This window comes from Helicoverpa armigera, chromosome 15, assembly GCF_030705265.1.
Source record: "Helicoverpa armigera isolate CAAS_96S chromosome 15, ASM3070526v1, whole genome shotgun sequence".
NCBI classification, from domain to species: Eukaryota; Metazoa; Arthropoda; class Insecta; order Lepidoptera; family Noctuidae; genus Helicoverpa; species Helicoverpa armigera.
Window position 1 is genome coordinate 7,108,739 of NC_087134.1, and position 13,170 is coordinate 7,121,908.

Consider the following 13,170-nt stretch of genomic DNA (forward strand, 5'->3'; position numbering starts at 1 on the left):
TTTCATTTCGGATTTGTCAAGTTCTGAATAAAAACTAATTTTAGCATTTTGCATTCATGAATGTTGGAACTGGATCACTGGACTGAGTATTTTTTATGGACGATAAAAACAACTTGTTCTTGAACTTGACTTTCGTTTTTCTTTAGTCTGCCTGGTGAATACAATATTAACCGTAAAGAAGAACACTCCGTGGAACTTAATAGTATTCAGTTTGTTGCTGAATTTGATTAGACCCACAAGTACTGGTGATTTATTGAGACCTAAAAATACAAAACACTGAAAGCCATCGATGTTCTTGGCTTTCAGGTAAAATAATAATCCAGTTCAAAAAGCATCATCAAGTTGAACTTACCACGCCGCCTCCCGCGGAGTGTACAAGCAGGCTCTTGCCGGGCGTGAGGTTGGCCATCTCGAAGAGCAGCAGGTAAGCCACCACATAGTTGGTGGTGACGGCCACCGCGTCCAGGGCTGTCATGCCTTCAGGCAGCGCGTACACATACTGCGCGGGCACGGACACCAGCTCAGCCCATGCCCTGTACTCTGGCAGGGCTACCACTTGGTCGCCAACCTGGTCACAAATGTTGGTTACGTTAGCACGAGCGTCATTTGCATTTTACGAGTCATTCACTGGCAGAGAAAAAGTTGCAGGACTCCTAGGCAGTTCCTTGACCACAAAATTTTTGAAAACTGTCTACGCAGGAATAAACTAAAATGTTGTCTAGTCGATAAACCTACTTTATTATGAGAGACTTCCTTCATCAATTGGCACCAATATGTTTCCCACAAATAATACCAAATCATAAAAGAGTTACAATAATACGTCATATACCACTGGGCTTCGAAACAAAGCTGACAGTTTATGGGGCCGTACATTTAAAACCTTTGATGTCGATTTCACACAATCTTTGTATTTCGCTTTTGATGTACGAATAATGTCATTGAACAACTAGAAATATCCTTTCGTTCAACAATGTTGATGATGATAAAACAATTGAAGTCTTTAACTTCGAGCCCGAATCGAGTAGTTACCGGTCATTAATAGGATGGTTGAACTTAAGTATCCATTCGCAAAATTGTAGAAGCAATCAATAGAAAGCCAGCAAATAATTTATTTTTCCGACTCGAGAAACGGAAGTTTTATTACAGTCATTGCAATTAAAAGTAATTTAACTTAAATTAGAAATAGCGGCAGTTGCAAGCCGTTGCGATATACGGTAGCTCAAGCCCGTGACCGATTTACTTTGACTCTAAAACAAAAACATTGAAAAGAGTGTTCAAATCTATGAATCTTTTAATAAAACATCAACAGAAAGGAAGAAATTTAATTAAAATAATTTCCCATCCAGCAGAGACAGTGCCGAGCGCACATTAATTGTATTATTCATTATCAAATTAATATTCTGAAGGCGAGTGCAATTTCACATAGTGAATTGCACGAAGAGACATATTGGAGAAGCGGATCGAGAGAAGCGGATCGAAGACCTAACGGCAAAGGGTGTAAGATATGAGACAGCAGAATTTGAAAGTGTAAAAATGAAGCAACTAAAAGGTACATTATCTGTAGAATTTTGGGTTGTTTGCCGATTCGTGCACATAAAACACTGGCTTACCTTGAAGTTGGTGACTCCTTCGCCGACCTGCTCGATCTCTCCGGCGCATTCAAAGCCGAGGATGAACGGTGTCTTGGGGGGCGAGTCGATGGCGCCTTGTCGCACAATCAAATCTTGGAAATTGAGACCACTGGAACAAATAAGAGTAATTCACTTAAACAGGTACTCGCAACATGGTGAAAAACGTTCCAGACGTTTAATCCTATTTACATATAAAGGTCTCGTATAATTTATTCGGTCTCGGGATTTCGCGTGATTCAGACACACATGCATGGTCTTTGTGATTGTATATTTTGAATTCAGAATCATGTTCCAGATTTTTTGAAGTAATTTGACTTGCGCCATGTGTGCAAAAAAATAAGAGTATCTAAAAATAAATAAGCAGTCGTTGCAAATGAAAAGAATTGTTAGTGTAACGCGCTGTTACAAATCCAACAATGTCTTAATCCTGTCGAAACACCAACTGACCGAAACGAAACAATTTTGAATAATCTCATTCAAGTAATCATTCAAGTTTATCGTGGTGAACTATATCAATAAACAAGTGCGTAGGAAGGTAGTTACTTAATTAAACGAGTGAAGCTTGGAATGCGGCAGTCATTTGTTATGTTCTAGAACACGCGCATAGAATAAAGAAGCGAACATTTAAATTTTAAACGTGTTGACGTATTGACAATCGATATGAATAATTTGGCAGGACATGGCGAGGTTGCCTCACCATTGTTTAACATAAAGGGCCCATACATTTGGGTTAATTTAAATCAGTCCTCACTCTCAATGTCAAATTCGGTAGCGCAATGTAGTGGCGTAGGATATAAAAGCTTCACTTTTGTTATTAAACTTTTACGAGTTGCCCCATCTGGACGAAAGATGAATGGTTAATGGAATAGGCCATAAAGATAGTTCGAGACTGTAGAACCACATATTGTAAGTCGTCGTTACTGAAGAAGTAAACCTCAAGACCACCTTCAGAAGATCTTAAAATATGTCAGACAATGACGTCGTTTTAACTGAACACTATATTGTAAAAGCTTAACAGAAACAATACGATATTCGATTTGTAGTTGACTAAGGGCCGATTTTTCAATGGTCAGATAAAGGGAAAGATAAGGTTTATTCCACAGTTAGCGAGAATCTCAATTTTTCAATTGACAGATAGGCCCTAACGGTCAGGTAAACTCTCTATCCAGCCGATAAATTTATCTGGCCCTTTACGGGCCAGGTAGCGCGCTAACGGTCAGATAACTCAGATATTTTGTCATTTCTGCAATCACGCGCGTTCGTTTTTGTAGGTTATACTTGTGTTCTTGCTTCCTAAATTATAAAATAATGGATATTTTTGATTCTATCGACGACGAAACAATCGAGGAAGATGATATAGTGCTAAATTATTTAGAGTCAGAGAGAAGAGAAAGAGTTATTAGAGAGAGACCTGATAATATGTCTCTATGGGATGATAAGAAATTTCATAGGAGATTTCGTCTCGAAAAAAGTACTGTGCAATTTTTATTAACCCTCATTGAAAGTAAAATCGCCAACGTAACAAACAGGTAAGAATTATTTTCTATATAAATAATAAAACGAGATTTTTGTATATTGACTACGATCTAGGTAACATTGAAAGATACCTATATATTATTTTTTTATTTTTCAGAAACAATTCTGTTCCAGCTTTACAACAATTACTTCTGACTTTGCGGTTCTATGCGTGTGGTAGTTTCTACATTACGATAGGTGATTTTGCTGGAATACACAACTCAACTGCGAGCAAAATTATAAGAAAAGTTACTGAAGCAATTGCCTCTCTTCGCCAGGAATTTGTTACATTGCCAGCTAACAGAGAAGAAATATTATTAGTACAGGAAGGATTTTTTAATATTGCCCGATTTCCGAGGGTTATAGCGGCATTGGATTGTACTCACATCAAGATAATTTCACCAGGTGGCAATACTGCAGAAGACTACAGAAATCGAAAAGGTTTCTTCTCATTGAATGTGCAAGCTATGTGTACTAGCGACTTAAAATTTGAAGATATAGTAACACGATGGCCAGGTTCAACACATGACAGTTTGATATTCTCAAACTCTGCAGCAAAGTTTCAGTTTGATACTAATAGATTTCAGAATGGACTGGTCCTAGGTGACAGTGGTTATTTCTTAAATCATTATTTACTAACTCCGTTAAGTGATCCTCGAACAGAAGCCGAAAGACTATATAATGAGTCTCATATTCGTACTCGAAATGTAATTGAGAGATGTTTCGGGGTTTGGAAAAGGAGATTTCCTGTGTTAAGTATAGGAATGCGGTGCCGAATCCCTCTCGCTCAAGACATTATTGTAGCAACAGCAATTTTACATAATCTTGCAAGAATTAGAAATGAAAGCGAACCACCTGTGGATCCTGAAGTCCACATACCACAACAACCACAATTTGAAACTCTCATTGCTGACCAGCCAGGACACCAACACAATAGTACAAGGGACTCTATGTTAGAATATTTTGAAAGTCTAATCAACTAGTAATGATATATTAATAAACACAATTTTATAACTACAATGTGTTCTTTTATTATACCTCCACTTTACAGTAATCATATTGTTATAATCAAATAATTTGTGGTGAGGTATTCACTGCTTTTGAATAGGATTATTAGAATTTAACAGTCTGGGTTTGTAGTGATAAAAATTAATTTATTGGAACTAAACACACACATTACAATAAAAATGGTCAAAGACTAAAGAGATCCTTGTTTTGTTGAATAGGTAAATGAAAAAAAAAACATTTTATAAATCTTTATTTATTATTTCTAAAGGACTTGTTCCATAATTTACACCAGTACGGAGCTTACTTAATAGTACTTCATGCATTTCCTGCTTCCTTCTTTCATCATTATGCAGGTTCTGCATTTTTAATAAGTGTGCCTGTTTGACAAACTCATGCTCTTTTATGGCAATTTCCTTCTGAGCTTCACTAGCTCTAAGCGAGATTCAGTTAAATGGTCCAGTTTTGCAGTCACTCCAACTTTAGTAATTTTTTGATTACTTTTCAAGTATGGACTAATCTTAGTTTTTAAAGCCTTTGGCTTCCATGAAGACCACTTATTCTCTGAAAATAATGATAAGTTTTAATTAATGTTATTTTATACAATGTAAATAAATGAACTGGAAAATTGATAAAGACATACCTTTTTCAGTTTGATCCACTTCCATATCCTGTATCTCTATAGATTGAAAGTCATCAAAGGCCTTGTCTGAAAACAAATTAATTTACTATTATATTTTATTACACTATTATACTATGTACTTTTTTTTCAATAAATTAAAATACCATTTCCAATTTCACTGTTAACTTTCTCCTTTAAATCCTGTTGCGGGCAAAACTCTTCTTGATCTAAAACAAAAAAATATATTCAGGTCCTTGTTTTTCATTTTACATTAAATAAATACAAGCTGTTGATTTGCATCCGTGCCATACTCAAGGAGGTAATTTTGCTAGTGATTCTCGACCCAAATCAATAAAAAAATTGGTACGTATTTTTTTTTCTTTAATTTTTTTTCGGAATTCCGTAAATGTCATCTAGCCTTATTTAAACTTGGCGCGTATGTTACTGGCGTTAAAACCGTGCTGCGCCCTCACACAAACGCAAACACAAAGCATACGCAACGATCACTCATAAATTTCATTCATAAAATTGGATTACTTTGGAAATACCACGACATTACAATGACAAAAAAAGCAGTGCATATTAGTTATTTCCCATCTACTGTTATTCCAATCGATTATTTACGTATTGTATGTCTTCCTCCTGAACTATGGCACAAATGCAAATCAACACCTTGTATATATAGGTTGAACATTCTGTAAAAAAATCAGTGGCCATCATGTGATCATAAATCTATCAAGGATATGAGTAAAAATCAAACATTTATTCTTTTCCATTCTGCAGCCAGAGATTAATTACAGCACATGTTTAGTTATTTTCTAAAGTTATTTATTATTATTGAATTAGATATTTTACCTAAAGTACACGGAATATCGTCATCACATGGTACAATTACTAAATTATTTTCTAATGATTGCAGTGGCAACGATAGCGGGTCAACTTTAGCAGTCTCTTCCAGTTCTAAAGGTTCTGAAAAAAAAAAACAACAATACACAAACTGCTTAGAAAGATGCTAAAGATAAATGTAGTGCGTTATTACTTTTGTTTTCATAAACACTATATCAATTCCCATGGTAACATCAACAAAAAATATTTTAAAATATTTGACTTCATACCTGGAATTTTGTCGCTGTCATTTCGAGCATCCAGCCCATTGATATTCGAACATATCGCGATAACCCTCTCCTGTATATCTGTAACCTCTGGGGCTGAAGAGGGCCCGCCACCAGTTTTGTACAGCTCTTGCCGATGTTTGGCCAATGTTTTTTTGGTTTCCTTTTTTATGCCTTCATATTTAAGCTTCAGGCTCTTGGTACTCCTCGCTGTAAATCCCGTAGCCGCATTAAATAATGAACTGATTTTTATCCACGCTGCTTCCTTTTCTTTATTGGTTACGGCGTCTGTCTGCTTATTTTCAATTATAGTACGGTGTTTTGCCACCAATTCAGTCAATAATCTTATTTCGCTTTTGTTAAAATTCGTGGAACGTTCACGTTTTACGATATTTTCCATGATTACACACAACACACAAAAAGCAAACAATAAATTCGAACGGAAAATAAATATTAACACGAAGACGAGTCGTCAAAGTTTAAGGTTATGTTATGATTCCCTCTAAAATGTGACAACCGCTGTCATTAAGTTGAAAATTGTTTGTCTCTTTCTTAGATCTGTAAATGTTCATAAGCGCGTCTCGCTCACACAGATGTAGTGTGAAGCTAGTCACAAAAAAAGGTCAGGTAGTAAACTGACTGGTAACTATGCTTTGAAAAATTGAAACTCTTTATTGGTTCGTTAAAGAATCAGATAAAGTTATTGATCAGTTAGCTACTTGACGTTTTATCTGGCTCTTGAAAAATCAGCCCTAAAATAACAATACATAACTAAACAAGAAACGAAAGCAATGCGAGGATACAAGACATAAACACGTGTTACAATATTGCAAGCCGCCATACTGGATCTAGTCACCCTGCGGGCGTCCGGGCGTCCTACCTACTCGTCCCTGATCGATCGAGTCTCGATGGAGCTCCCTGAAGTGCCTGTACTGATACTGCGTACCTACCTACTCACACAAAGCCTTTATTTACTCAAACCTATTGTACCTCTATGTACGTACACAACATGATTGAAAGTTTTATTTGCTACCGTTCACTTCTAAATTCAATTTACTAAAAATGCATCGACAGAAAACGCCCATGCTCTGATTCAAGCGCATTTTCACAAGCTGTTTATTGTTAAATCGGTTTACAGTTTACAGACGAAAGTAATAAACGTCTGCAGAGTTAAAACAACCAAATGCTTAATTTTCCAAAAGCCTATTGTACTTGCGACTAAACAAGGAAATACCATTGGCCGGCTAATAGAACGCCAAAAATATCCATAGTGTACAAACACAACAAACAATGAAATCTGGAAAACTCCGAACTCGCATTACGAAGCGCGTTTACCTAGCAACAGCATTATGTTAGAACGAGAGGTTTCACACGTGCTCACCTATCGAACACTACTAATTTTACTTGCTGTTTTCAATCAATTTTGTTGAGTACATGTAGCCAGACGGTATACCTACGTCAGTGGATGTTAACCCTAGGTAATTTAGTGTTTCATGGCTCCCCTGTCCCCCAGTGTTTCATGAGTCATCGTCTACCCTATTCCCAGTATCGATGCATTGTGGTGAAAGCGGAAATTCGATATCATTTGTCATCGGCGCCGACGACGGTATTAACTACCCGCAAATCGCAAACGCAATTTATAATTCTTTACTAAGTATTTGTGCTGATGTTGATACTTGATATGTTATGATTGTTAGATTAATTGTTAGGTACGATATTGATTTTACCAGCTTTTCCAAACTATTTTCCGAGCAAATATTTACAATTCAATCAGTTTCATGACTGGTCGGATATTATAATTATAAACTAGAAACTTATTATGTTAATATGTGTAGTGATCTAGACTTGCTGAAGAGAAGTGCGTAGGCGTACAATATTGTAACCCTCGCCTACGATTATATTACGCTACGAAATTAGTTAAACGTTGCTACATGTTTCAAGTGTTTCAAAGCATTATGTGCTTTGCAAGATTATGAAAATCTGTCATTAAGCTTCAAGCTCGTATCTAAGTAGATAATTGCCAATGTACATGTGATAGGTACTGCTTTTATCATAAATAAATTGAACTCATTATTCATAATAAACAAATAAGCAAATTAATCATGTCGATGAATAATTTCGCTATAAATATTGCGCCTTTGTTAACATGCAACTGATGATTCATTCGCATCTTTGTATGTACTTAAGTAATAACTTTGTTTCACGCATGGAGGAGCAGAGGAAAAACGTTGTTCCCCTACATTCTATGTCATATGATAATAACAGTATAAGCCTTTAATTCGAATAATTAGTGCGACATGGGAGTCGAATGAGTCGCAAGTCGCCACGGTGTCGGCTGTCACACGACTCTCGCCCGCATAACTTTTATTGGGTAAATTGGGCGCGGGCACTACGGTTTCATTATAGAAAAAGCTTTGTCCTACATAGACGACAATCCTGGGACCCAAGGGTCGGAATGTTAATCTGAGATAATCTGCGCCGTCTCTCGTAACGAATTTTACGCACACTACCTGCTGCTTATTCAACATTTCATTGAATGGCTTCCTTCTACGACAATAGTTCGTAACCCACACGTCATAAGCAGGTAGGAGACAAGTTTTTGTTAACACTTGCACTGCTTTCGATTAAATAATGCTAATTCCACGTTTAGCACGATAGAGAATTCCCAAATGAAACGTTCTCTATGACTATGCACGATTAACGTTTAAAGTTGGGAAAGTTTAATAGCTACACACAATTAAACCCTATAGGCCCACGACCGTTAAGGGTGGTTGTCACTTGAATAAATTATTATGTTAGAACATTGTTTCCAAGTATTGTTGCCAGTCGCGTGTTTTAGGCTCCTTATGTCAAGGCCCTGGGGTCGATAAAACCCGACGACGTCGCACAGGCAAAAGGCCAAACCGCGAGTCGTCAACCCTGCCCTCTTTAGATTATCTTAATTACCGAGCCACTTTGACAAATTTCAAGATAAATGAGTTAAACACCTAATACTTAGGTATATCGGTATGACTCACGTAGGTAACGACTAACCAGTTTTTAAAGACAGTCATTAAACCTATGTTTATGCATAAATGGCAGTCGTATTGACGGCCAAGACCACCACAGCGGTAACTCCTGCGGCAATTAATTGGATCACGTACAAGTCCAGGATTACTCAAAGGGTCTTCACTATTCGCACGTACACAACCCCAGCAAAGTGCTAATGCGATTAATGCGTTGCGTTGCATACAATTTCTATTCACGCAATTCAAATAACTTCACGGTTTATTGAACACTAGCAGAATGATATGTCGAGAATAATTTTGAATATGTTATTATTTGCGTTGCAGTTCGCCCCCTCACGTGTGCAGGATCATTTAGAATGGACATTAAAATGAACGAATGAACACCCTTGGTACGGGGTAATTTAAAAATTGCATCGGGGTTGGTGGTACGACGCGACGGACCGGCGTCGGTAGCGTCGGGTGTCGGGTGGCCGTCGGCGTCGACGCGACGCGCCTCGTCCATGCTATCTATACTAACACTAGTCTAGGTACGTAGCTGCTACTAGGGAAAGTTTTGCCATAAGAAATTCATGTTCATTAACATTGGTGCTAGTAACCGTTTGGATGTCTAGACTGTTATTTTTATGAGTTAAGAGAAACCTTTGACGATTATGTTCTGGTGCCCTCAGCAAGCTTAACAGTTTTAAAGTGGGGACGTTCAGACGTGGTTAGCAAAATTCTTGCTCCAATCTGTAACGTTTCATGGCGCGTTCACTTCAGTGGAGGAACTTGCACAAGTCGGATGTCGGGCGTCACGTTCCAGTGCACTTCGGCGAAATGCTCGCCGCGCACACTTAACTTACACGAACGAAATTACTTTTCTGAACTTTGCACTTTCATTTTCATCGCGCGACAGTGAAAACTACTGAACCGAACAAATCACTTGCACTGTCTTCAATTTTAGATAGTGTCGTCGTCCGTCGAACGGTTGACTCATCGCGTCGGCAAACTTAAAACAAAATCTTGTTCTGGTCTAGACTGCTGTGGACTAATAAATATAGATAAGCAGTAACACTTTGAATGACGTCTCTAACTCTGTATGCTAATATGAATTCCAGTTCTGCTGTATAAAAATGTTTACATTGAACGTTTTAAATACAAAGAACTTCTCCACATAAATGTATGGTTGAGTTGCAGCAAAAAACGGAGAATTAAAATTAATGCAATCCAAAACAGCAATTTCAGGAACCACACGCACTGTGATGTCTTCGTTTCTTGTCTAGCGTGTTATCAAGACAAAAAACCACGTACGGGCAATACATCAGTGTGCGTTTCCTCAGAAAAGTGAAGAGCGCGCGAACATCATTGTAATTCAGCGTATGTACCCGCGTATAAGTTAAAACTCTCCTTCCGCTCGCGCTCATGTTTCATGTTCGGGACGTGTTCACGATAGTGGAAGTGACTGTTATCGCTTCGCAACACGGAGTAAAACTTAGTTGTCTTTCATGAACACGTTTATTGTTATCTTGTCTTGTATTTGTAGGTAGGGAGTCAAAAGTAATAACAGAAGTCAGATGGACTTGCTTATTCTTTGTTCTAACGGCTTAGCCACTAGGCACAACACTTTAGCAGAATTTTAGATTAAGGCTATTAGCTATTACACATAAGCATAATGTGTAGCATTTTCTGGTTAAAATACCTAACTAGTAAAAAATCTAAGGATAGATTCCTTAGATTCTTTTCTTTAGGGTTCTACGGCTCCAAAAGCTTCTGAAATCCGGATTACTATTTCCGAAAATATATTAGTACCTGCCCGATTTTAATACCACAAAAAATAAATCCGGCATTCTGGGATCACATGACATTACCGATTCTTATGTCAACTTCTTGCAATGAGATAAAAAATCAAACAAAAAAGCCCTTCACGGGAATCGGTTCCAAAAAGCGTCTCCCATTACAAAGATCAACTCATTCTTTACTAAATACGAAACGTGTTAATTAAGTTTTTATTAAAGTGATGTTAAAGTGCGCTAAGTTATGAGTCACAACCTGCCAGTCGGTACACAGACTACGGCTCGTGAATAGGAATAGCTCATAGTATTGGTTTATCATACATGTGTGTCTAGTACGAATGCACCGAATGGAATTTCCTTATTCGCGTACTTTCTGATTCATTTGTATTCCACACTGACATGAATCGACGTCGACTTGCCGAGTTAATACACATTAAGTATTATGTTATGAGCTTATAAAATAGGCAGCGGAAGTTGAGCTGGATGAATCGCGTCGACTCATGAACCTATGTTCTGACGCATGCTATGTGGTTGTGGACTCATTGCATGATAATTAAACAATTGTAGTTATTTATTATGTACTAAGACAATGTTTATTCAGTGGGTCGTAAATGGTGCTGAATATGCGGTCTTTGTAATACCAAAGCGTATGACTTATGCTCAGTAATTGTTATCATTTTCAAACAAGAATTTTCCCTACAATTCTTGGGAAACTTTCTGCTTACATGTCTTCGGACATTTGTGGGATTCAGTATAACTATAGTAAACGTTGACAATAGCAAATTTCACTTAACTTTCCTTATAATTTTTCCGAGGACTACCAAAGAAAAGCCAAGAAAAGTCTATTTTATTTTTTACTTTAGCGCAGGTTTGAATAGGGTCACGAAAGGCATTTATGCTACAAGACTAATGGTTAGCGTGACATAACTACATGGCCTTATTTAATTAATGCCTATGTTTGGTGTTTGTTTTATATCTAGAAACAAAACACATGCTAGGGAGCATAACATGCACTTTAACAAAGGAAAAAAATAACAATAAATTGCAACAACTGGGCCACACTTAGCTGCATTGTATAGTCAATACATTGTGGTAAAATCTTATGTTTATAACATGATAGGAACAGCTGGTATTTTCTAGCTGCCAGTTCATACAATTTCAAAAGGATAGCGAGCCAGACAAATATTTCGTCAAATAAAGCAATGCGTCCGGCTAACTGCAAAATGAGTCGCTGGGGGCGCTGGCTTATCAAAGGCTCGGAAGGAATAATTGAGGTGGTTCTAAAAAGCGTTAATATCCGGCTAGCGGGCCATGACGCTGACCAGAATGAATACACCATGACACGCGTGACGAAGCTATCGACTTCCGATCAGGCGCTATGACGAGAATGCAAGCCACCCGCCTGTGACACCCGCCACACTATTAGCCCGGTAATTAACTAACAGTGATAATACTACACTGATAGATGCACCCCAAATTGAGTTTAAATGACATTTCCAATTACTGTTTACTTTTCACTATACAACAACTGGTGGTCTCTCAACTTTAGTGATCAGATGTTACTGAGCAAAAAGTATTGTTCGTGAATTCGTCCCTATGGGTTAACCAAACATATTGGAATAACCGCAACATGTGGTGAATATGGGTGGCAAGTCGCTATGATTAGTAGGACACAAATATTGAATACAAAAGCTTTAAGAGCTTAAGCCAAGTATAAAACAAAATTGTTAATTCATATTTTTGTCTTCAAAAAAAAAATATGCAACAATTCTTTTTGCATAGAATTACACGGTGATACGGTGGCCGCGGCTGATTGTAATGTGCAAGTAGTTGCAGCCTCATTAGTCACCGTGTATGCTAATGGTGAACCATGTCAACCGTGTTTCGGTCTGTACGTCAGTCATTCGCTTTAATTGTCGACTCAGGAAGTGAACTTGCATTCCGCAGATGGCTGAACGTTTAACTTTAGGGTGACTAAATAATTTCAATTGAGTCGTCATTAAGCCGGTCTCTCCGGTCTCGTGGCATCCATTTCATAAATTGTTGCCTCCACTACATTAAGCGTACGCATTAGCCACGCACTGGCGTGCTCTATAAAACAGACAAGAATTCGATTCAGAACTGCAATTATCGCTTTCAAAATGTGTGTTACGCCATTACTGATAATAGCTCTCCATTTTATACTTCCAACTACCTCGGCAACGGTCAGAAAGTCTTGGATAGATAATTTTCACTGAAGCTTTAGAAAAGCTACGTGAGCGAAAGTAGGCTTTCGCTTCGTAGTGAAGGAACTCATAGCTTCCATATTCATAAATAAATATTGTACGTAGGTACAGATAATAATTTGCTTAGCTGCAAATAATTTATGATCTCGTAATCAGTCCACAATTTCGGTAGGTACTGGCAATGAACTACCACTAACATAAACAAAAGCTTTCCAGAATGTGTATTTTTTTTGTAAAAGTCTGGTCGATAAAGAAAGTAAATAAGGATGAGTTCAAGTTC

The 13,170-nt window shown here is 37.6% G+C and overlaps 3 protein-coding genes across 5 annotated transcripts in view; 1 reads left to right on the forward strand and 2 right to left on the reverse strand.

Annotated features, from left to right (window-relative positions):
- The window catches only part of LOC110370623 (synaptic vesicle membrane protein VAT-1 homolog-like), a 30,746-nt gene that overhangs the window by 8,381 nt on the left and 9,195 nt on the right, over positions 1-13,170 (reverse strand). For all 3 annotated transcript variants that reach the window (XM_021326512.3, XM_021326513.3, XM_021326511.3), the window contains exons 2-3: positions 1,611-1,740; positions 353-568 (exon numbers count right to left, since the gene is read on the reverse strand). In XM_021326512.3, the coding sequence (XP_021182187.1) occupies positions 353-568; positions 1,611-1,740 (346 nt within the window). The remainder of the gene's footprint in view (positions 1-352; positions 569-1,610; positions 1,741-13,170) is intronic.
- LOC135117875 (putative nuclease HARBI1) lies at positions 2,673-4,166 on the forward strand. Its single transcript, XM_064038276.1, has 2 exons — positions 2,673-3,160; positions 3,265-4,166. Exons 1-2 carry the CDS (start codon positions 2,940-2,942, stop codon positions 4,127-4,129), a joined length of 1,086 nt encoding a protein of 361 aa, XP_063894346.1. The 5' UTR covers positions 2,673-2,939; the 3' UTR covers positions 4,130-4,166.
- On the reverse strand, positions 4,388-6,664 carry LOC126055090 (uncharacterized). Its single transcript, XM_064038277.1, has 5 exons — positions 5,889-6,664; positions 5,629-5,742; positions 4,938-5,000; positions 4,795-4,860; positions 4,388-4,715 (listed from the first exon to the last, which is right to left on the reverse strand). Exons 1-5 carry the CDS (start codon positions 6,283-6,285, stop codon positions 4,555-4,557), a joined length of 801 nt encoding a protein of 266 aa, XP_063894347.1. The 5' UTR covers positions 6,286-6,664; the 3' UTR covers positions 4,388-4,554.

What these genes read in the sequence shown, in the direction of transcription:
- LOC135117875 (XM_064038276.1), top strand. Translation starts at nt 2,940, where the DNA reads ATGGATATTTTTGATTCTATCGACGACGAAACAATCGAGGAAGATGAT. An exon ending in ATCGCCAACGTAACAAACAG is followed by an intron (nt 3,161 to 3,264) that starts GTAAGAATTATT and finishes TTTATTTTTCAG; the next exon opens with AAACAATTCTGTTCCAGCTT.
- LOC126055090 (XM_064038277.1), bottom strand. Translation starts at nt 6,285, where the DNA reads ATGGAAAATATCGTAAAACGTGAACGTTCCACGAATTTTAACAAAAGC. An exon ending in TAACAGTGAAATTGGAAATG is followed by an intron (nt 4,861 to 4,937) that starts GTATTTTAATTT and finishes ATTTGTTTTCAG; the next exon opens with ACAAGGCCTTTGATGACTTT. An exon ending in AGTGGATCAAACTGAAAAAG is followed by an intron (nt 4,716 to 4,794) that starts GTATGTCTTTAT and finishes CATTATTTTCAG; the next exon opens with AGAATAAGTGGTCTTCATGG.